General features: G+C 43.1%; 4 protein-coding genes and 3 non-coding genes across 10 annotated transcripts in view; 5 read left to right on the top strand and 2 right to left on the bottom strand.

Annotated features, from left to right (window-relative positions):
* The window catches only part of PBRM1 (polybromo 1), a 113,239-nt gene extending 111,522 nt beyond the window's left edge, over positions 1–1,717 (bottom strand). For 2 of the 3 annotated variants that reach the window (XM_028124395.2, XM_028124396.2), the window contains exon 1: positions 1,534–1,717. The gene's annotated coding sequence lies outside the window, so the exon portion shown is untranslated. Of the gene's footprint in view, positions 1–1,180; positions 1,270–1,533 lie in introns of those variants that run through there. The other variant, XM_028124397.2, reaches the window with a different exon arrangement.
* Positions 1,560–16,875, top strand: GNL3 (G protein nucleolar 3). 2 transcript variants are annotated; one of them, XR_015769301.1, is made up of 17 exons: positions 1,560–1,911; positions 2,916–2,974; positions 3,338–3,475; positions 3,592–3,705; positions 3,926–4,009; positions 4,811–4,943; positions 5,722–5,831; positions 6,075–6,198; positions 6,602–6,689; positions 7,412–7,586; positions 7,727–7,869; positions 7,951–8,087; positions 8,178–8,359; positions 8,638–8,704; positions 8,803–8,902; positions 13,143–13,276; positions 16,670–16,875. XR_015769301.1 is itself a non-coding variant. In XM_028124405.2 (16 exons), the coding sequence occupies exons 1-15, from the start codon at positions 1,899–1,901 to the stop codon at positions 8,883–8,885; spliced, it is 1,650 nt and encodes a 549-aa protein (XP_027980206.1). In that variant the 5' UTR covers positions 1,560–1,898; the 3' UTR covers positions 8,886–8,902; positions 13,143–16,299. The 2 variants fall into 2 exon arrangements, 1 of the variants encoding a protein (XP_027980206.1); XM_028124405.2 differs by lacking the exon at positions 16,670–16,875 and having other exon boundaries at positions 13,143–16,299.
* On the top strand, positions 4,984–5,060 carry LOC114225138 (small nucleolar RNA SNORD19). The gene has a single exon (XR_003612511.1). It is a non-coding gene; the product is annotated as a small nucleolar RNA SNORD19 (small nucleolar RNA).
* LOC114225133 (small nucleolar RNA SNORD19B) lies at positions 5,878–5,959 on the top strand. The gene has a single exon (XR_003612507.1). It is a non-coding gene; the product is annotated as a small nucleolar RNA SNORD19B (small nucleolar RNA).
* LOC114225132 (small nucleolar RNA SNORD69) lies at positions 7,277–7,353 on the top strand. Its single transcript, XR_003612506.1, has one exon. It is a non-coding gene; the product is annotated as a small nucleolar RNA SNORD69 (small nucleolar RNA).
* GLT8D1 (glycosyltransferase 8 domain containing 1) lies at positions 9,130–19,412 on the bottom strand. Its single transcript, XM_028124407.2, has 10 exons — positions 19,296–19,412; positions 15,390–15,443; positions 15,208–15,306; positions 12,986–13,199; positions 11,516–11,633; positions 10,900–10,984; positions 10,616–10,728; positions 10,071–10,237; positions 9,842–9,954; positions 9,130–9,671 (listed from the first exon to the last, which is right to left on the bottom strand). The coding sequence occupies exons 2-10, from the start codon at positions 15,403–15,405 to the stop codon at positions 9,487–9,489; spliced, it is 1,110 nt and encodes a 369-aa protein (XP_027980208.1). The 5' UTR covers positions 15,406–15,443; positions 19,296–19,412; the 3' UTR covers positions 9,130–9,486.
* Positions 19,413–19,630: 218 nt separating this feature from the next.
* Positions 19,631–21,564, top strand: SPCS1 (signal peptidase complex subunit 1). Its single transcript, XM_028124409.2, has 4 exons — positions 19,631–19,994; positions 20,336–20,395; positions 20,488–20,574; positions 21,064–21,564. The coding sequence occupies exons 1-4, from the start codon at positions 19,779–19,781 to the stop codon at positions 21,187–21,189; spliced, it is 489 nt and encodes a 162-aa protein (XP_027980210.1). The 5' UTR covers positions 19,631–19,778; the 3' UTR covers positions 21,190–21,564.
* Positions 21,565–23,411: the final 1,847 nt, after the last annotated feature.

Below are 23,411 nucleotides of genomic sequence, written 5' to 3'. Positions count from 1 at the left end.
CTGGAGCTAATAAAATACAGGTTTTTAAAATGGCACTGATTACAGTCACATGTCCAAAAGTCTGATAACCAATAAATTACAGTGGACACTAACGAATAACTTTTAAAATGTGCAACTGGGAAAATACTGACTCATTATACCCACATGGTATATGTTGACAGTTTATAAACTTTTCGTACTCTATTTCTCATGATACTCAATACTGTATAATACATGGTTAGAACAAGAATCTTGGAAAACAGGATTTGAAGGAGAAAAAAACCATAATCTTTCTTCCTAGGGAAAAAAACACCCTTAACATTGGCATTCACAGCTTTTTGTATTTATTCTATGCCTTAGTTGCCTATTTTTTTAAACAAAAGTGTTAAAACATGTATTATTTTGCACCTTGTATTTTAACTCAGGATTATTCCAAGTCAACATTCTTCCACATGATGTTTGATGGCTTGATAATAGCCTATCATATATATATATACCACAATTTACTAATCTTGGGGTTTTGGATAGAATATTAATATTTGAGGTACACCCAAAGCCAAAGAAAGCGATCAAGGCCCTTCAATTTATCCACACATTTGTTACTGTTTTAAGTTGGAAATAGTTCTTCAAAAGATACTTTCCTAACTTCCTTTGAATCTTAAAATACCGACATCTGTTAACAAATATTAAAGCAAAATCATACTACTCTTAATGGAGAAACATCACTTCAAAACCACTTTTGAGGAGCCCTAGTTTTTTGGAATATAAGTTAATAAGAATGTTTTATTCCAACATATGTTCTATAACCACAGTAATAATTTCTATATCTGCTATACTGTGTATTTGCCATTTGGTTTTCAGTATTTCTTCTACATTTTGCCAATCTTATTTAAATCACCAATACCTGCTCTATCACAACAAAACTACATTTCTTTCAGTAAAAAATCTTAAGAGGTGGAAAATTATTAAAAACCAGGAAACGTAGAGTTTTAAAACCTCGATTTTTTTTTCGTGGTGCTGCAGGAACATGAGATACTTAAAAATCTAGCCTTTACTATAAATACAAGTCCCATTGATAAAAACATTCGGTCTGAACACAGTCATCTAGAGAATGTAAAAAAAAAAAAATTAAAAAAATTTTTTTCACTAGTTGAGTTTGCGTCCGAACCGTCAAGAAACAACAAAAAAAGGAGGCCCTGACCTGCGGAAGAAATGAAAGACTTTCCGGACCTGTCACTCGTACGGGGACTAAGTGAAACGTTGACAGCTTTGAAGCTGCCCGCGACGAGTGCTCGGCCAGCAGCAGGGGCGGGAAAGAGGGAGCGAGGAGTTTCCGGGCCGTGGCGCGCCTTTGTCCCGGCCGGCAGGTGCGGCAAGGCTCCCTGGCCGTCCCGACGCCCGCCGCCGTGCCCCGCCCCGCGCGCCCGGCCCGACCGGCGCGTCCCCACGGCCGGGGCGGGGCCTCCGCCGCTGCTCCCGCCCGCCCGGGCCCACACAAAGGCCCGGCAGCCGGCCGAGAAGGAGCGGCCCCGCCCGCCCCGAGCCCGGCCTTACCCAGCCGCTCCGCCGCCTGCAGCCCCGGCCGCGGTCGCCGACCGCCGCGCCCCGCCCCGTGGCCGCCACGGCTGCTGCTATTGCTTCTCCGGCTGCGGCCGCTGCCGTCTCTCCAGCACCCGCCGCCCTCACCGCCCTCACCCCTCCCGGTGCCGCCGCAAAACCAGTCCCGCGGCCGCCAAGCGAACCCGGCCCCGCACGACACTGCGTGCGCGCGCACGCGAGCGGGCAGCGGCGCTCTTTACGGCGGTAGCGTCAGTGCGTGACGCTCGAGCTTGGCCGCAATTTACACGTGGCTGTGTTGGAGGCGCGTGGTTGTTGCTGCCGCTACAGTCGCTGCCGGCACTGCCCTTGCCACTACCAGTATGAAGCGACCGAGTGAGTGGGGTCAGGGAGCGGGTGTGGAGGGGCCTTTCTCCAATGGTTGACGAACCACCGGGGCGCTCTTATGTGGGAATGGAGGAGCCTGCGGGTAGGCCGTCGCGCTGGTCCCCAGTAGAAGCGAGGGTTGGAAGGCCCCACGCTGACCGCCGGTTTGTTTTACGAAAGGAAGACAAAAGTGAATTTCACCGGAGCACTTGGGTGGTTCAGTCGGTAAAGCGGCGGCCTTCGGCTCAGGTCATGATCCCGGGGTCCTGGTATTTAGCCCTGCGTGGACTCCTTGCTCAGCGGGGAGTCTGCTTCTCCCTCTGCCCTTCTCCTTGCTCTTGTTCTGTGTCAAAATCTTAAAAAAAAAAGAGAGAGAGAGACGGAGGGAGTCTTTGACAGAGACAGAGTACAAGCAGGGAGAGGGAGAAGCAGGTTTCCCGCTGAGCAAGGAGCCCCATGCGGGACTCGATCCCAGCACCCTGGGATCATGACCTGAGCCAAAGGCAGACGCTTAACCAACTGAGCCACCCAGGCGCCTACATAAATAAAATCTTCAAAGAAAAAAAAAAGGGAAGATGAAGCCTGGGCCTCTTGCGTAAACAGTGTCTGAGCCAGGTTGCAGGCCCAGCATTTTCCTCCCTTGGCCCACGTTCAGTCTGGCCCTAGAGAGGTCTGAGTGCCACCTCCGAAATCCACTGTTAGGTCCTAACTTGTGATTCACCGTGTGTGACAAGAAGTGCCTGCCGTTTTGGGTCTCATGCTCCTGTGTGCGATTTCAGTCTACTATGGGAAGAGGGGGCGTAAGGAAGCTGGGCTCTGCTCCGGATATACTGTGTCAAATTGTCCGGAGATTTTAGAATGGCCTAAGTTTATTATCCACCATATATGATTCTTAAATTAGGTTTGAGAGCTAATTGCTAAATGGGAAAAGGGACGTAACCCCCGAGCAGTCACTAAAAACTAAACAAATGGATCTCTTGTGTCTAATTGTTTTGCGATGGGTTTTTTTGTAGAGTTAAAGAAAGCAAGTAAACGCATGACCTGCCATAAGCGTTATAAAATCCAAAAAAAGGTAAGTGCTGTGTTTGAAGAGCTATATTAAAATAATGCAAAACTGATTTCTGCCCCACCTCTCCTCCACCGGGAGGTTTGGATTAATAGGATTTCACCTCATGAAACTGGGGTTAAATAGACTGTGGGCACAAGTTCTTAGACATCAGGAGTGTAGCTCTGGGAAAGGGCAGTAATTTGGTGATAAGTCTGTAAACTCTGATTAACATGTTAATGTCTGCAAAGAGTCTCCTGATAACATTTTTTTCCTGTTTTATACATAAATATGTATGTTTTCTATACGGTTATAAGTTAACTTTTCCAGGTTATTTTATAGGTATAACCAACTTTAGCCAGGTACTCACAAGAATTTTTATTATAATAGGTTCGAGAGCACCATCGAAAATTGAGGAAGGAGGCTAAAAAACGGGGTCGCAAAAAGCCTAGAAAAGACCCAGGAGTTCCAAACAGTGCTCCCTTTAAAGAAGCTCTTCTTCGGGAAGCTGAGCTAAGGAAACAGCGGGTAAGATATGTTAATTCAAACTTTGAACAAGTGATGTGTGGGTATGTGTAGCTTTTCAAAGTAAAATAACACCAGGTTGCTTTGGCTCACCCATTTCTCTTACGGCTTGGACACAGCTTGAAGAACTAAAACAGCAGCAGAAACTTGACAGGCAGAAGGAACAGGAAAAGAAAAGAAAACTTGAAATTAACCCTGGTGTTAAGCCATCTAACTTGGAACCTGTGAAGGAGGTAGGATTAAGTATCTTTGTGAATGAGGGTTCTGACGTAGACGTAAAAACACATACCCGGGGCAGGGGCTGCTGTGCCTCTTGGACAGAGAGAGTTCCAACTCTCTTTTACTAACAGAAATATCACCTGCAGTGCCCGTAGTTAGCCATGGAAAATGGAGAATCAGGTTGCACCTAAAGTGCTAATTTTGTGTCCTTTTCCCCTTATCTTTATCTTGCAGGAATTTGGGCATGGCAGAGCTAAGGACAAACCCAAGTCAGGCAAACAGAATCCGAAGAAGTTGTATTGTCAGGAACTTAAAAAGGTATTTTAGTCTAGGTCAGTGTCTAAAAATGGTAATGAGGTTGAAAAGGCTAGAGTTCTTTTTCTGACACCAGCCCTGTAAATGTGGAAGTGGAGTTCACTTGAGCTAGATGAATCCTTTAGCAAGTTGACTTACCCCGTTTTTTAGTTTTTATTTTTATTTATTTATTTATTGTGGTTTATTCTACTTAGGGCCTTTTCTATTTAACTGAAATATTCTTAAGATTTAAAATTTTTGCACAGGAACAGTTCCCTATAAGCTTCATTTACAAAAATGGTTGCTTTGTGTTAAAGTAACATGTTGATAGTGGTTTTTTAAAATAGAGGAAAATACATTAGAGCAAGTAGTGTGGAAACAATACTCTGTTGAAACGTAAGTGAAGGAAGTCAAGGGAGTGTCTTGGCATAGTTGCTCCCCAGAACTCCATCCCCAATATCCGTTTTCCCAGGCTCACTCCCCTCTGAATAGAACATGACTGCTGCTCAGCAGCTCTTGCAGGGCCGGGGGGAGGGGGGGTGGCGTCACACTATGTAATTCACCATTGGAGGGTTATAGATTCGGACAGTGGAGGTATTTCCACTTTTGAAATCCATTTTGATGGGAGACTAGAGGCTGCCAAGCAAACCTATATTTTACTTTCCTGTGAGAAATGATGAACATGTGAACATTCTTCATGCCCAGGTGAAGATGTAAGATCCAACTCTGAGCTCACCCTGCTGCAAAGTGGAAAATGTCAGTATACTTGTATGGAGGGTGTTGCCAGAGCAAGGGATGCTCCTCTGATAGTTTCTGCCTTGACAGGTGATTGAAGCCTCAGATGTTGTGCTGGAGGTGCTCGATGCCAGAGATCCACTTGGTTGCAGGTGTCCCCAGGTAGAAGAGGCCATTATCCAGGATGGACAGAAGAAGCTGGTACTTGTATTAAATAAATCAGGTGAGCAAAGGGATGCCTTTTATGTTCCATATGCACTAGTGAGGTATGAGGAAAATATGTGAGCAGTCTGATTTTCACTGAAGACTGATAAGATCCAACTCTGACCTCAGTAAAGCCAGTGCATATGGTCTTGTTGCCAAAGACAGTGCTGGGCAATGGGATGGAGGTATTTTCTGTAAGTGATTAACAGGTTTCTACTGTTCTTTTGCCATTCAGTATTTATCATCTTGTCTTATTTAAGAGTGTAAGCTTCTCTACTCAGCTTACTGTGCAATATATTGCACATAGGAAGTGATGGTAGTTTGCCATATTCCCCACATCTGCATAAAGTCTATACATGACAGTATTTATATGAAATGCACTTAGGAAGCATTGGTTTGAACATCAGGGCCAGGAAAACCCAGAATAGAGAGAGACTTGTGAAGCAGAAAGTAAGAATGGCATTCAGTTACTGTTGGTAACTCTTAGGTAACATGGCTGATTCTGGAAACATAGCTGTAGAGTTAAGCTAGTAGGGTCATAATCTACAGGTTGACTTAATTCTGAAAGGGTGAGCCGGGCAGAGGGGGACTGAAGAAATACTGAGGTGTAGATGCTGAACTCTGTTAAGATAAGGGCGGCATGGTAGGGAGCTTACCCTCTTCCCATCTTCCACTTAAATCCTTTTGAAAAAACTGAAGAAACAAACCAGAGTAAAATCCAGTTTATCAGATAGTGCATATTCATGTCAACAAAGTGACCAAATTGTAGCATGTGTCTTATTCCTAATCCCTATTAGATTTGGTACCAAAGGAGAATTTGGAGAACTGGCTAAATTATTTGAAGAAGGAATTACCAACAGTGGTGTTCAGAGCCTCAACAAATAAAGACAAGGGCAAGATAATCAAGGTACTCTTTTCAGTCAGTGGTGGGAAGTGTGGTTCTTTCAGATTTTGGATGGCTGAAATATGATGAGTGTATAAAATCTTGATTAAAAAATGAGAACTCAAAAGATCCAACTCTGATTTCATCCAGAGATAATCTGAAAGATAATAGTGTGGTGATTTTAATAGCTGGGCTCTGGAGTCAGATTGCTTGGGTTTTATCTGGTGGGTTATCAGAAGTAGTTAAACTAATTATATGGAATTTTAGCATTTGAAGGTAAGGAAGAGAGCTCCATTCAAAAGCGAAGTCTGTGTTGGGAAAGACAGCCTTTGGAAGCTTCTCAGAGGTTTTCAGGAGGCTTGTGGCAAAGCCATTCAGGTTGGAGTAATTGGTGAGTTTCAGTTCAACACACTTTATTTATGTCTTATCTCTTAAGTGCCAGGGTTTTATTCATGTTAACAGTGTCTTGGGTTGGTACTCAATAAAGGGCTTGTTCGAACATTAGCTTCTTGCCCACTTCATCATCACAAAAATTTTAATTGCTGCCTGTTTCAGTGCTGTGCACTGTAGGAAGTTGGCTTCTGAAAGCTCCTGGTTTATTTGAATTAATCATCTTTTCCTGCTCTTTGATTACTTGTGCAAGAAATGAAGATGCTAGGATTGGTCTTAGTGTTGAAGTGAAAGACCAGACACTCAGATCCAACTCTTGCTGCAAACATCAGGCAAACCTAAGGCAGTGGAAATTTTGTAATTACCAATACGTAATGCCTTTTCTGTGGATTTCCCATTTGTAGGTTTCCCAAATGTGGGGAAAAGCAGCATCATCAATAATTTAAAACAAGAACGGATATGTAATGTTGGTATATCCATGGGGCTTACAAGGTAAAGTGAGTTTTTCCATAATTGTGATATTTCATTATAGTTGAGTAATTGTTTTGGATAGCTTAAGGAAGACCATTTACTATTTTTATTTTAGAGGTGTCAGTGAAAGGAACGGGGTTAAGTCAGTGCTAGACTTAGGGAAGAATTGATTAGAGTGGAATAGCTCACATCTAGTTTGAAAGACAAGCAAATAGATTTGAGAGAAGAGGAAGCTGCCTCAGAAGGGATGCTTGAACTCAATTCTGAATTGAAGCCAGCCAGGTGGGGGCGCCTCGGTGGCTCAGATGGTTAAGCGTCTGCCTTAGGCTCAGGTCATGATCCCAGGGTCCTGGGATCGAGCCCTGCATCGGGCTCCCCGCTCCGTGGGAAGCCTGCTTCTCCCCCTCCCTCTGCCACTCCCCCAGCTTGTGTTCCCTCTCTTGCTGTCAAATAAATAAATAAATAAATCTTAAAAAAAAAAAAAGTCAGCCAGGTGGAGGGGAAATTTTCATGGCAGAGGAAATGGCATGTGTTTAGGTCAACAGATAAGCTCTAACATGTAGTGTTTCTCTTTAGTAGGGGAGGAACACTGTTAAGAGTTTCAGATGAACATGAAGCAAATGATGATAAACTGGATCTGACAGACTGTGCTGAGTTTGTTCAATCCAACCCTGAGCTTCGTGTTGTCTCTCGTCCTTCAGGTAAACCAGTGCTCCCATCAGTTACCATCCCTCTTGTTCCAGGTGCATGCACGTTGTCCCCCTGGACAAACAAATCACAGTCCTAGACAGTCCAAGTCTCATTGTGTCTCCACTTAACTCTGCCAGCGCACTTGCTCTGAGAAGTCCAGCAAGTATTGAGGTGGTGAAACCAGTGGAGGCTGCTAGTGCCATCTTGGCCCAGGCTGATGCTCGACAGGTAGAAGAACCCCCTTCCCTTGAGTTCTGTCTTCTCTTTCATCGTAAGCATTTTAAGTAGAAGATTTTCAAGGTTTTTTTTGTTTTGTTTTTTTTACACTGATCAGATGAATGACCTTTTCGGTTTTTCTTTTTTTTAAGGTAGTACTGAAATTTACTGTTCCAGACTTTAAGAATCCTGTGGAGTTTCTTACATCGCTTGCTCAGAGAAGAGGACTGCACCGAAAAGGTGGAAGTCCAAATTTAGAAGGTGCTGCCAAACTGATGTGGTCGGAGTGGACAGGGTAAGACCCTTTCTGTTGGCATTTTGAGGATCACATGGAATGAAGGAACTGATTTTTGACAAATCTTGTTTTTAATACCAGTGCTTCCTTAGGTTACTATTGCCATCCCCCTACATCCTGGACTCCTTCTCCACATTTTAATGAGGGCATTTTGACAAACGTGAAACAGGACCTTAATCTGGAAGAACTGGAAAAGAACAATGCACACAGCATACGTAGTAAGCAAGTCTTGTGTTTGCGGTCTTCATTAGCTGATAGGCAAATAAAAGGTCTCCTCTGTTTACATGAGCGCTGTGTTCCTTCCCTAGCTATCAGGGGCCCTCGTTTAGCCAGCAGCATCCTTTTCCAGTCTTCGGGTCTGACAAATGGAATAATTGAGGAAAAGGACGTACCTGAAGAACTGCCAAAACAGAAGGAGAAGCAGCAGGAGGAGGGGGAGAACTACAGTGACCTTGACAGTGACCAGGAAAGTGTTGAAGCAGCAGCTGGTGTAAGTATGTTACACGAGTTGCTTAAGCTGAAGTAAGTTTTCTAGCATTATAATGTCTAACAAATGGGAAGGGGCTGAAGGGAAAAATTAAACGGTTCATGACAGATTACAAAAAAAAACTCCCTTAAAATTTAAATATTTAAGGGTTGTAATCATTAGTCTTAATTTTGTGTGTCCATTTATGTGTAACTTCAGAGTCTTTTTCCAGATACGCAATTCCTTGGATCAATGAACAGACAAGGGCTACTAATCTTGTACTATTTCTCTTCGTCCCACAGGAAAAGAGCTTAGACATGTCTGGGGCAGAAGAGGCCTGGGAGGCACTGCCTGAGGAGTCTCAAGCAGGTGGGGCAACTTGGGTGGAGGGATTTACTAACAAAGCAGCATGGTATGGAATTGCCCTTTTTTTTGAAACCTCTTTTTTTTTTTTTCCTCCAATATAGATGAGTTCGCACATTCTTACATCTCAGATAAAATGACTGAAGAGGAAGATGATGCTTATGACTTCAGCACAGACTATGTATAACAGAACCTTGTCCTTTTGTAAGGTGGCTTCTTAACATTTTGAACAGACTGCTAAGCTGTTGTGTGTGCTGTACCAGTTTGTTACAGTATGATGTAAACTGTAAATTTTGTAACTATCATACATTCGTTTTAAAAAATAAGGCAGTGTAGAAAGTGTCTAAGTTCTATAAGAAGACAACTCCTCTCTCAACACAATGAGTGAATGGAAGTATAGTTAATTATCTGGAAGCAAAAAATCATACCTATTGAAAAATGTAGGTTTCACTTTATTAACAGATCAGACCACAGGTTAAGGTCACAAAATTAAAACCAAGCAGCAGTGTTGAACTAGCTGTACCACCCCTGTCAGTCCTTTTACCTCCGGTCATTCAGCACGGTAGTAAGCAAACACTTGGTAAGGCAGATGGGAACACGTATAGTCTCTCTGGGGAGCTAGCTGACTGCTAGCTGGGGCAGTTTGTCCTCCTGACCCAGCTGAAATGTCCCTTTTTCCGTGGGCTGCCGCAGATAGGCTTCTTTGAAGCCTTGCAACTGTTACTTCCCACACATACTGTCTTCCAGGATTTCCTGAGAAATGCTTCTAGTATAAATTACGTTTTGTTTTATATTGAGATCTCCATATGTCTTCGGATCAGGCTGAATTTGCCTGTTGGGTCTGGAATATACCATTTTTCCCAGACATCAGAATAGGAAGCAGTTCTTCCCCATGGCTTAAAGTGACCATTCCAATGGAGTAACTTGGCAGCCTTTACAAACTGGGGTGAATATCGTTTTCCAGCACTGGAACCTTACATTGAGAGAAAAAGAGCCAAATGATTGTACTAGTTACTAGTCAGAAATAATGCTACATCAAACTGTAGAAAACTTAAAGGAAACTAGATACAGCCCGTCCCTGAGGATAGTCCTTCAACTAATTCCTTATTAGCTTAGGCATTTTGGTGAATTTTTTTGACTTACCAAGGTGGCGGACATTCCACATGGGGTCGATTGTAGAGTGCTGTTGATAAAATACAATCAGCAGAGGAGGTGTGGTGGTGCTGCCAGCCAGTGTTCTGCTATACAGCCCCTCTCTTGGGAGAGATGACAAATGTAAGGTATTAGTGGAAAATCCTGACAAATTAGTCTTAAGATAAGACCCCCAGGGTTGAAATTAGGGTCTTCACAGTGTGGTCAGCTATATACTTACTCTACATTGAGTTTCATCCATTTTTCCAGCTGGTTAGTTATATTTTGTTTTTTCCATTCTGTCAAGTTTGCAACAAAAACTCCAGGATTAAATGAGCAGGTGCTGGCTTTCATGGAAAGTTTGCGAATTCTTTCCTTTTTATAGTCAAGATAGCCGATGTAATTGTACTAAAACACAAAGGGGAAATAGAGATGTTCACTGCCTCAAACAGAATAGATCTGTAACTAATAAAGAATATAATAAAGAAAAAACCTGCTTATTAAACTACTTGGATTATCAGCAGAGGGTTCCACGTAAGTGAAATCTCGGATTCGAAGTTAAGAGTAGAAACCTAGAATAAACACACTAAGCTAGATGTTCAAGGAGAATTAGGTTGTCAAGTTCACCGACCAATCCATAGGAAAGCAACCTTGAGTTCTGGGATGAAGTGAGGAATGTAAAACGCAGCAAAAAAGAAAGAGCTCCCTGATTTTGTTGCCTTCCCTCCATTACCCTGCATTACAGAGCGTGGAGTGTCTGTACAAGGTAACGAATAAATAACTCACTTGGTTCCCTGCTCCACGGATGACAACTTTGGTAGAGGCTGAGTCACAATCTTCTGAAAATGCAGCTGCATGTCCTGGCTTCAATGGTGTATTATAAAGGGCAAGAATATCCCCTGAAATAGACAAAGTATAAGATTTACAAAAGATTTATACTTTGAGTTGCCTCAAGATGCCCATTCCTCCCAATTAGGATGACCTTTTATAGGATACCATAAATAAAACAACTACAACCTCCCAAACTCTGGACAGAGAACAGCACCAATGGTAATAACAGTCTTTGGTACCTTGCACAATTACATCATCATCCATATATATGGCCTTCTTTGCACTGGGAACCAGAATTGGCAAGTAGAACCGTGCAAAGGTTAACTGGGAAAGGAAAAGGAAAGAGGCATTGGCATAGGATTCGTCAGTGGCTAAGCCTTCATTAGAAACTCCCAGAATGCTTTTTGTACCCATGCAGAAGACCACTGAAGGTCTCTTAAGAACTGCCCCACCTTGGCCCCCAGGGAGCTACTTGCAGTGCACCCAGTTACCCAGGTATTCCAGTCATTTCCTAATACAGCTGACCCTTGGGACAATGCAGGGTTTAGGGATAACAGCCTCCTGGACAGTCAAAAATCAACATACAACTTTTGACTCCCCCAAAACTTGATAACCTACTGTGGACTAGAAGCCTTACCTAGAATATAAACAGTCAACGTATTTTGTGTTAACATGAATTATATACTGCATCACAATAATAGAATGTTAAAATCAAGGAAAAAACATTTACAGTACTATATCAAAAAAAAAATCTATTGAAAAAATCTGCATATAAGTGGACCCTTGCAGTTCAAACCTGTGTTGTTCTAGAGTCAACTATATTCCCAAGTACAAACAAGGATGCACAGAACTCACTGGTTTTATGGATTCCCCCTGGTCAGGATCCTCCTTTACTTTCCCTTCCAAAAGTTTAGTGTCAAAATTCACAATTTTGTACCTGATGGTTTTCAAGGTACTGCCGCTGAGCCAGGACCTGATGAAAATATACCAAATTTCAGTTTTATATAACCATGTCCCCAAGACTGCAGCCTTCTCTTTGTGCCTTCCAAGGGCATAATGTAAGAGAAACCCTGGCGACCAGATAGGTGTCTTAAAGCCCGTTCACCCCTCCCCCTCTGCAAATCCTGGATTCCTCATCTGCAGTGAGGGTGTGCCCATCCAAGTCCCTGCCTGAACCACAATTCTGTGGTGATGGATAGTGCTCCCACCAGGCTCACACTTGGGATCACTGCTGTGGAAAAACTCTGGAGTTGAGAACATTCCATCACCACATGTGGTCCAACTCTTGTCCCAAATACATGGTAAAGAAGTCAGACTTCGATGGTAGTGAAAGCTAATTATCGACAAAGTGGTAATCACGCTATTACAGACTCATTAATTCACTGTAATGACTAATTCTTCCACCCGAGTCTAAGGTATTCTAAGAAAAATTCCATGTTCTCTAAAGTATTGCACATTTTTTCTGTAGCTATTCTAATGCAGTATTTGTTTTTACATTATTTTAGATGGTTTTGGATAAAATGGGAAAAATAAGTCACAATTTTCACAAACTAAACATGAACCATGTAGAAAGGCACAAGGACAGAAATGTTTTAGAACTTTGACAACTGTCAACCTGTTAGACAAGACGTTTGACTAAATTTCATAAATCTGAATTCAGAGCATTTTTAAGACCTGGGTGAACTCTTGTTCATCAGCTTAGGATTCTATTATTAGTTACAACAATTGTAGTAAGGAACATTTACTCAATGATTATGTTCTTAGTGTTTTTTATATATTTTCTCATTTGCAACACAATAATCCTCTAAGTTGGATATTTTCACCCCATACTTAGAGATCTGGAAATGGGCTCCAAGGGGTTAAGTAATGTTACCCAGTCACTCTGGGCCAGGATCTGGATTCAGTGTCTGCTCACTTCGCCACACCACCTTGCCATTGCTTCCCCATCCCATCCCACTCTGGACCTAATCAGGGTATGTCCATGAGATAAGGAACTTGTAACAGGATATAAATCAACATACTGCTGCTTTCACTGAGAAGCTCATTACCAAAACAGTATCCGCTTGAGTTAACAATGTGTATATGGCACAGTGATTTACATCTTGGCACAAATTCCTTGTATTGTTTCTTCTACAATAGGGACGTGTTTATGATATAATCACATGGAAAAATATGTCAAATGTGCAGTTTTTATGTGGTATAATTCCAACTGTATAGAAAAAGTATAGACATATAGACATATAGAAAAAAACATTTCCTGGATTGGCAGCTGGCCTGTTCTAGAGCATCCTCCAGAAGCAGAATCATCAGGCAAGCAGAGCTCACCGGAGATGGTCTGCTGTACCATTGAGTGTAACAATGTAGAACACCACATTGGAGCGAGTGTTGTGCTGAATGCTGTTTATAGCTGCAATGGCCCCCCCGAGCCTGTCTTCAGATGCAGCAATGACCACAGGAATCTCCTCTTGTCTCCCGTCTACAGCTTGCTGGGGAACATTTGGGACAAAGTCTATGGGCTGAAACCCCACAATTCCTGAATCTGCAAAGAACACACAAGAAAGGCATTGTGATACAATCTCATGAGCTTTTGACAGAGAGCCCAAGACATGAAAAGAGGTAAGGTGGGGATTATACTTACCTCATTCTCCCCTCATTATAATGTGAGGCATATAGCTCAGAAACTCTTCTCCTATATTTAACAAGGCTTTTGGAAAAGCAGAAGCATTAAAAAAAAAAAAATGGTGGAGTGAATTCTGATACACTACTGGTGGGAATACAACAATCTTTCAAGAATGTATTTTAGCAATTTGTGTCAAGAGCCTTAAATGCGGGGTACATGGCTGGCTCAGTCAGGGGAACTGCGACTCTTGATCTCAGGGTTGTGAGTTCAAGCTCCACATCAGGGGTTGAGATTACTTAAATAAATGAACCTTAAACAGGTATATCGGCCTCTGAGCCAGTAATTCCCCTTGTCCTCTTTTAAGGACAAATCTGAGAAGTTACCCTTGTCCTCTCTTAAGGACAGATCTGAGAAGTTAATCAGAAGTCACAAGTTTGTTTATAATTGTGAAAACCTAGAAAGAGACTAAACAGTTGTTTTTCACTCTATGAATTATGTCCCATAATAGGCATGAAATCAATTCAGTGGGTCACAATCAGAATTTGAGTAGGAAAACGGTTCCTGAATTGGAATAGAATTAGAAAAGTATCAGACTGCATCAGACACAGCAACTCTAAGTACTGTTTCATAAGGGTTCTTTTCTGCCTTTTAAAATATATATTCATTCATTTACATTCATTGAACACTGAGCACCTAATATGTGGAAGGCAGTATCTAGGCACTGGGGTTGTAGCCATAAATAAAACGGAGAAAATCTCTGCCATCATGAAGGATAGACAATAAGCAAGTACACATGTATACTTGTGTGCTATATGTAACATGTTTCTTCATCAAAAAAAAAGTCTTGAGTCATTGTACCAAGACTATTTCCTGTGGAAACAAGCTATGGGGCATTAAAATTATGTATGAGGAGTACCATCATGGTGACTTGCTTCAGATACAATCACATGGAAAACCTGTCATGTGCAGTTTATAAAGTGCATAATCTCATAATAGAAAAACTATACACAGGAAGAGAAACCCAGGAAGGTACTATGCCAGAATTTTAATGATAGTTATCTCTAAGTAATGAAATCATGTATTCAATGAAAATTTATTGAGCACCTCCTGTGTACTGGCCATCATTTATATGCATGGGAGATAAAGGAGTGAACAAATTACTCTCATGGAGCCTAAATGCTCTTTTCATTTTTATAAATGTTCCCACTAGAACATACATTCCTTTATGTACATAGAATATGTATATATGTGAATACACACTTGTAAAATATGCTATCAGAGCACTCAGTAAAGGTCAGGGGAAGGCTATTAGTCTTTTCTTGCTGTGGTCAACTATGGTAGGTGGCAAACCCAAAATGATTTTTGACAAACATCGTAAGGCCTCAAACATCCCTCAATACCAAAGCAGGAGCAATATGAACAGCTAATTTAAAAGAACTGACAATGGAATTATACAGTAAAGTGATTTTTTTAATCAGTTGCTAGGCTTGATGGTTTTGTGTTTCTACTAGAGTCCTAGTGATACTCTTCCACAGGTTAAAGGAAAGTAACCACACTGACACTAGTAAATAGGGCAGGCATCAAAGAGAAGCGTCACTCATCTGTCCCCACCTTCTGAAGCCCTGCTCTGCTGCAGTGTGAGCAGACAGCAGCCCACAGAGGCTCCCCTAAGGCCTCTGATGGGGTGAAAAGGGATCTGCTGTCAGATCAAACCCTTAACAAATCTCCACATAACAGGAGAAGGGGTGGGGGGTGGGGCTGCAAGAGCCTGAGTACCACCACTCCCTTTCCCAGAGTCTAACAGCTTTTGTAAGGACAAGAAGAAAACTTCCTTTTCCTTTAGCCTAGTAATGTAACTTAGAATGTTGGGGTACAGGGAACTCCGGGTCCTCAACAGGTGCCAAGCCATTAGTAAGGGCTCCCATACCTGAAACCTCATTCCTTAGCAAACTGCTCAGGCCGAGGAAGTTATGGTGCAAAACCAGTAAGAAGAGAACAACAGCCAGGACCAGGACGATGATGTTTACTGAAACACAGGAAAAGCCTGCATTACATCTCTTTACCTTCTGAGCAGCTATAAAAACAATGTAATTTGTAGAAAGAGCATACCTTTACGGAATGACATCTTTCTCTTCTGTCTTATATAAATACTAGTTTTTAACCCTACAAGACAAAAACAAGCCCCCAAAGTCAGCAGGTACATGAGAATTACCATCAAAATGCCTCAACACTTTTATTCAGGTAGAAACATAACAGTATTTTCTGCCAGAAACTCATTTTGAATTAATAGTTTCCAAGAACCCAAACTGAGATCTGAATTTTATATAGTAGTCATGATAATAAAATACTTGCAAATAATGTGGGAGAAATAGATAGCTTTGTACATTAAATGTCACCAGATGAAAAGCAAAATAAATTCTACCAAGAGGAATACTTGGTAGAATACATTTCCACTATGGAAATGTTTTCTGAATGAATTTCTACTCAAAATTCCTAGTTAAATTAGACATGGACTCAGTTATCTATGATCAGATAACCTGAGGTCGGCCTCATTGGTACAAAACATCCCTGTTCTGAGTTTTATCCCATTCGGCTTTAATTGGAATTAAAGAGAAAAACATTTATCAAATTCATTCAAAACTATAGCAGAGAGGGGCGCCTGGGTGGCTCAGTCAGTTAAGCATCTGCCTTTGGCTCAGGTCATGATCCCAGGGTCCTGGGATGGAGTCCTGCATCGGGCTCCCTGCTTGGCAGAGAGCCTGCTTCTCCCTCTCCCTCTGCTGCTCCCCCTGCTTATGCTCTGTCAAATAAATAAATAAAATCTTAAGATAATAATAATAATAATGGCACCTGGCTGTCTCAGTCAGTAGAGCATGTAACTCTTGATCTAGGGGTTGTGAGTTTGAGCCCCACAGTGGGTATAGAGATTACTTAAAAAATAAAAAATAAAAATCTAAAATAATCACAATCAAATGAGAATGTGTGTGTAACTAAATTAAACGATCAGATTTCTATAACATGTCTGGATAATGTTTCCTTAAAAGATTTTATGCATCCAGGATATTATGATCTTACCTCTGAGACCTTTACCTTTTCTACTTCGTCCTCCCCCATAGGAGTACCTAACATTTACACAAGGCCATTAACTTCACAAAGCACTTTGAATTATAGCATATTTCTAAAATCAAAGTCTGAATTAATTTAATCGTAGAAGTGTGTCCCTATCAGACACCTGATTTCTTAAGATGTTTGAAAAAGAGAGAAAGATATTGAAGGATTGTTTTAAAAACGGGGGATTATCAGTCACACTACAAATTTGGGAGAAAATAATTTAAGACTCCTAAAGAATAATCTAAAATACAGTTTCCCCCTCTCATTTCTTTCTACAGCAGTACATATAAAGTACATCATACCAGTGAGCTACTTCCCTAAAGAACACACATCAGTATGCCTCAGCAGTGTGCCTCTATCACATGGTGAGCTGAGCCTTACCTACAGAAACCGGCTAACCAGGAGCTGCTAGACAAAACCATAGCATTTGCTGCTTAGAGCCAATTTCTAACAAGACTGGAAAGAACGATCACCCTCGAATAAATCTCATTTACTTAATGGTACAAGAGACAATGTCCACTAACAGTTACTTACAGATAGTGGGTTGAGAGGTGTATGTATTTGTGCTATTCCAGTTACCTAGACACAAAAAACCACAATCCTAGCAGGTACTTGATGTTTCAGCAGGGCAGAAACCACTTGCCTCTAAAATTCTTCCACAGTTACACGTATATGCAAAATGCCAATTATTATGAATAGGTCTGCTCCGCATTTCCTTTCCTGGTGCTATTCCTTGTAGTGAAATTCACTGATGTGGTTAGAAAGATTTCTCAAAACTTTACATAGACCCTGGGATGTGTAATAGTGGCTGTATTTTTCTAAGAGTACACAGCTGTGAACAATGTGATCAGCCATACTGTTTTTCACTATGGAAATTCATTTTTTGTTTAGAAATTATAAATAAAACCTTCACATTCCCAAATCACTCACAAAACATGCACACATGCATACAACCAAGGGGGGCATATCCAGAAATATGGGTGAAGAAATCTTAGGGAGAAAGAACATCACTTTTTTTAACTTGCTAGCTACCTGCATTAGTCCCCACATTCTTAGCAGCTGTGCCTACCTTTCCACCTTCCCTCTTGTTAATATGTAGTCCCATGAAAGGCCATTCCACTGACACTCTGTAACCTAACCTCTAATTGTTTCCTTGGTGCAGCTTCAGCAAACACTTTCCCTCTCTGCTGGATCACACCCATCAGCATATTATCATGCTCTTCTATCTTCCAGTTAATTAAAAAAGAGAGAGAGAGAGAGACACCATTACCCACACGCAAGTTGATCCACAGACCCATTTCTCTGCTCCCCTCATTCTAAAAGCTTGAAAAAATTGCATCTCTAGCTCCACTCCCTCTCCTCCTCTCCAACCAGACTTCCGTCCCTACTGTTCCATTCAAACTGATCTTCTTGAGGTCACCAAAGACCAAGGTCATCTTTCTGTCCCCTTATCCATTCCCCTTAGAGGCCATCAGGAAAGTTCACCATACCCCCTCCTTAATTATGAAATTCTCTCATTTGTTTTCTGTCTTCCCAGACTAGAATGTAAGCTCTCTGAGAACAGAGACCCCATTGAAAGTGTTTACTGATGCATCCTCACCATCTAAAAACCACGACTGATATTAGGCATGTGTTATTTGTTGAATGGTCTTGTAAACAGGAGCAAGGGTGTTCTCAGCTCGGAAAGGGAACACCATTTATAATGAAATACATTTCAACATAAGGGCCGACACGGATTCCAACAAAGAGCTCTCTCAAATGGAACCAGACAGGCCATTTCCTTTTCTCATATCTTATAGCTCAGATACCATAAAGCCTCTACAGCAACTGCCACACAATGAAGTGCATTTAAAAAGGGATAACACAGGGGTGCCTGGCTGGCTCAGTCTCAGAAGCTAGCGATTCTTGATCTCGTGGTTGTGAGTTCAAGGCCCATGTTGGGTGTAGACATTGTTTAAATAAATAAAACTTGAAAAGGCGGCGCGGGGGTGGGGGGGTAGTAACAAAGAGGGGCAGGTCTATTTCTATATACAACAGAAAGACTATTAGGTCTCTGCCAGGCTGAAAGGTGGAAAGGTACTAAGGATATACATCCACTTTCTCCTCCCTCTTCATCTGGCTATAGCTACTTGGCTCTCAGGACTCGTGGCAGACTCCCAAACCCCATATTCAGCTGCACCTGCCCTTAGCTCCCACATCTCTCAGGCCTCCCTATCCCAGAATAAATTTGGCTGTCATTTATTTCTGGGGTTATGCCATTGTCTCCCTTGACACGCTCTGGGCTCTAGGAAGGAAAGAGCCTGGTGTTGGTCACAGCAGTATCCTAGGCCCACTGCATGGCATAGAAGAGGTACCGTGAATATATGAATGAGGGCGGCCGCCTGTCCCGGGAGTGCTGAGAATCCCACCGTCTGTGACCCCGACACGAAACACAGCATAGAGGCTAGAGGTCTGGATTCCCCAGGACGGTTTCTCTCCGACACATGGGCACCGCACCTCGCTCAGAGTAACAAGGGAGGGCCTAAGTTTTTGAGGTAGACACACCCTTGAGAGAGAGGCAGAGCGAACCCTTGGTGGGTCTCTATTGGGAGGGCCCGGTGCAGCCGGCGAGCATGCCGCACGGCCAACTTGGAGATTCTCCGGCTGGGGGTATCTCTCCATACCGGTGCAGGGGGACCGAGGGCGGGTCCCCTTTTCGAGGGGATGCCCTTTCTCTCGAGGATGTGGCCTGGAGTAGTCCCCTCTAAATTCTAGGAGACAATAGGGCCCCCTTACGCTTAGGGGCGACGGGGGTCGGTGGGACGCTCCGGAACCTCCCCCAAGGCCCAGAGACAACCCCCACCCGCCCTTCGTTAGGGTCCAGCCAAGCCGTTCCCCTAGGACGCTCCCCGCGGCAGCCCTTACCTGCAGCCGGAGGAGGAGGAGCCACGGCCCGAGCCCCGGCCCGCCCCGCCAGCTCAGCGTCCGCGCCGCAGGCCCGGGGGCCCAGCTCGCCGCCGGGCCGTCCGCCTCCCCTGCACTCGGGACCGAGCCCACCCGCCCGCTAGCTCCGCGGTCGTCGCACACTCCGGCAACCCGAAGTCTGCCCACCGCTCGGACTGCGGGAGCGTGGCGCCGAACAGGCGCCGCCGGGCAGCCCCGCCGCTGGGGTCCTCGCCGAGAAAAGCCTGTCGCCATGGAGACGCGGTGCGCGCCGGCAACGGTTAGGCCGCGGTGGTGCTGTGGAGGGCAGTTTGTTGGGCCGGGCCCCGCGGCTCCCGGCACCCGACAACACCGACGGCGAACCCTTCACGGGCGCGCGATGCCTCCTCTCGGCCGTCACCACCTCATCCCTCGCGGGTAGTGCGCCGGGCTACAGCCGGCTCCGAAAGCTCAGGTCGCAGAGCGATGGCGCGGGGCGGGGCCTCGGGCCGTTCGGGTCTGTGGGAAACATCCGCTTCCGGGGCCGCGGCCATCGCATTACCCCGCTCAGCGGGCCCACCGAGCTACCCGTGGTATCGGACCCCGGCGCCTACGGTCTCCGAGTCGCTGCTGCTCTCGCCCGGCTGCCAGCCTTCTCAGCCAGTCATGTTGCAGCATCTGAGCTCACTGCCCACGCAAATGGTGAGGGCTCGGCCCCAAGACCCCCGCACGCAGCTCCGCCGCCCTTATCGGAGCACCGACCCTGTGCTGCGCGGTTCCTGGCTCGGATGGCTGCCTTGCAGTCAGTCGCTTTCCTGAATTGTGCTTCCCAGGTCCCCATCTCTCTTCCTCCGGGAGGATCCCCCTGCCTGTGCTCTGTTAGGATGCTTCAGTTTCCTCAGGAAACCCAGAATTTCATTTTTCGCACAGTTTTGGGCCCCTGACGTTGGGGTTGCCCGGTGCCAAAGCTGTGAGGCCAGGGAAGGAACTGTGCCTCTTCCCGTGGTGGAACCAATTTCTGCTTTGCTCTTCTTCACCTCTAGGATTACAAGGGCCAGAAGCTAGCTGAACAGATGTTTCAGGGAATTATTCTTTCTTCTGCAGTAAGTATTGGTTTTGCATAGTATTCGCTTTCTTCTCCCCCTCCCCCAACCAGCTTGACTGTATTTATTTAATACACTTCGTTTGTTTCCAGATAGTTGGATTTATCTACGGGTACGTGGCTGAACAGTTCGGGTGGACTGTCTATATAGTAATGGCCGGATTTGCTTTTTCGTGTTTGGTAAGTTTGTGGGTGTTTGTATGTTAGTGGCTGTTAAGTTTTCTGAATTGGGTTGGACCTAGCTGTGAGGACCAGACCAACTTTTCGAAACCTCCTTTTGCCATTAGTGTCTCACCTGGCTATCATTGGAAAAATAGAATGCCAAACAAGTGTCAGATAAGTAAGCTGCATAAAAGGGACACAGCTCATTTCTTTTGGCAGCTGCTCCAAGCAGTAAAGTCAAAGCTAGCAGGAATTTGCTATGGTCTTCATAATGCTTCCTCCTCACCTTTTAGCTCTTAAAGCCTTATGTGTAAATGGTGAGGCTTGTACCCAATTCTTAAAATTATGTTGTCTGGGTAGAGGTATATAGTTTTCATTGGAACGTCAGTTTTGCTGCTGCTGTTTTTACCCTTAGCATAGGAGGTATTTGGGAACCAGAAATTATATGTAATGCTCTTTCAGACTTCTCATGTTTAATATTGATGGCTTTTCTCTGTTCTGGCTCAGTTGACCCTTCCTCCATGGCCCATTTATCGCCGGCACCCCCTCAAGTGGTTACCTGTTCAAGACTCAGGCTCAGAAGACAAGAAACCAGGGGAAAGAAAAATTAAGAGGCATGCTAAAAATAACTAATTAGGGTTTTCATGATTTAGCTTTACTGTTGCACCTGCTTTTGTTTTGTGTGAGGAGCTCAATTGTTTTCATACCCAAAACATGAGCTAAAACCCACTGCTGCTCTTTCAGCACAGCTGCGTGTAGATTTTGTTCTTTATATTTCACTTCTAATTCAGCTGGATTTTGATTTATAAATATTTTAGACCGTCTCTTCATAACCTTCCTTTGAAATGAGAACAGAAAACACAAGTATGCAAAGTTTCTTTCAGGTCTACCAAAATAATGAATAAATGCCTCATAAATGAAAGTACAATTTAACTGTCAAAGTTTTATAATTCACTATCAGTGGTTAAATTGTTTTAATGTTTTCGATTAAAACTCAATGCAAGTCTATGTCTAAAGAGTCTTTTGTTCATTGTTCTGCAAGCGAACCTACGAGTAAAAGCCAAAGTTAGAAGTCTGTGGTTCTGAAAGCATCATCTCTATTTTCTGTAGCTGCGAGTTCCTAAAAGATGTCTTTCTTGACAACAGTAAGCACCTATGAAAAAATTTACTAATGTAAATTTGTGGGAAGATAATATTTTGGTACCACTAAAATAAGGCTTTTGTTAAGCAGAAAAAATGCAATCCATGCTTTACTTGAGGTGGACCAAAGCAGAAACCTATTCTTTTTAAATTGTCCAGAGGGCTGAAGAGAAAAATGTTCTAAAGGTTTGGTGTGTGGGATGAGAGTGGGAGGGTTATCATAGATAATATTCTGTTTCTCAGTACCAGTATATAGGACTTAATAAAATATAAGTTTAAAAATGAGAGCAAAGACCTTAATATGGCAAAAATCAGAAAGGTTTAAAAAAAAAAATTAAGACAGCAGAAACAAGACCGATCATATCAAGAGTAATAAATGTGATTAAAAAGGAACTCCCAAAAAGTGTTAAACATCAAGTTACCTCATATTTTCACGACGACACCCAAGGTGAAAATAGGAACAAGGTATTAGGCAGATGCAGGCAGAAAGGAGGGGTAATAGTGAGAAAGTCAGATACTTAATCAGAAAGCATTAAATGGAGAAAACATTTCATAGCTGCTAAGATGTCACTGTTAATAATTATGTATTAAATATGACATGAAATGTATAGAGATTGTTACATAAGAGTTGGGCAAAGCTACATTCTTGGTAGGAGACTAACACCGCCTTTCAGATTTTGGTAGATCAAGTGGACAGGTGATCAAAAGGAAGACTTTGGCACTTGTTCTCTGTACTTGAAACATCTCTCAGATATACATGACTTGTTCTTTCCTTTCACTCAGGTCTCTACTCAGATGTGACTATAAAGAAGCATCTCCTGACCTATCAAAGTAAAGTGGTATGCCTCATTATTTTATATGCACTAATATATCCCACATTATATCTTTTTTCCTTGGCCCCACCCAGAATGTAAGCTTCCTGGGAACAGGGATCTTGTTGAGCTCTTTGCTGTTTGTGTAGTACCTGTAAGTTTGTGACACTTTGTAGGTGCTCAATAAATAGTGAATAATTCAGAGCTGCACTATCCAATATGGTGCCATTAGTCACATGTGTCTATTTAAATTAAAACTAGGGGCGCCTGGGTGGCTCAATTAAGTGACTGCCTTTGGCTCAGGTCATGGTCCCAGGGTCCTGGGATCGAGCCCCACGTCAGGGTCCCTGCTGGGTGGGAAGCCTGCTTCTGCCTCTCCCACTCCCCCTGCTTGTGTTCCCTCTCTATGTCTCTGTCAAATAAAATCTTTTAAAAAACTTTATAAAAAATTAAAACTAAAAGATTGAGTTCCTCAAACTAGGCACATTTTGAGAGCTCAAAAGCCATATATGACCAGTGGCTGCCTTAACACATTGCATGTATCTGAACATTTCCATCATCACAATACTCTGTTGATCAGGTCTTATACATAGGTTTGAATAATAAATAAAGGGAAGTGATTCTGTCTGTGCATAACAGAATTCATCTTATTAAATGCCCATAGGGTCATTTCAATAATGGATCATCTACTGAGCCACAGGGAAAACAATTCCAAGAAATAAAAGTTGGGCAGGTCATATTCAGTAACAACACTGCAATGTAGCTGGAGCAAGAAGATACAATTTTCTTGGCTTTTGAAATACAGGTATCCCGCTTTCCAAAAGTTCATTTCATGTCACTTTGCTTTTACAAAAGGCTTACATTTCTACAGTAATGGCTTTTTTCATAAAAGCGAAAATCCTC

This window comes from Eumetopias jubatus, unplaced genomic scaffold, assembly GCF_037043125.1.
Source record: "Eumetopias jubatus isolate StellerSeaLion01/CBP00866 unplaced genomic scaffold, mEumJub1_p1.0 scaffold_1, whole genome shotgun sequence".
Lineage (NCBI taxonomy): Eukaryota > Metazoa > Chordata > Mammalia > Carnivora > Otariidae > Eumetopias > Eumetopias jubatus.
The sequence above is the reverse complement of the archived record's forward strand: the minus strand, read 5'-3'. Positions and strand labels throughout refer to the sequence as shown.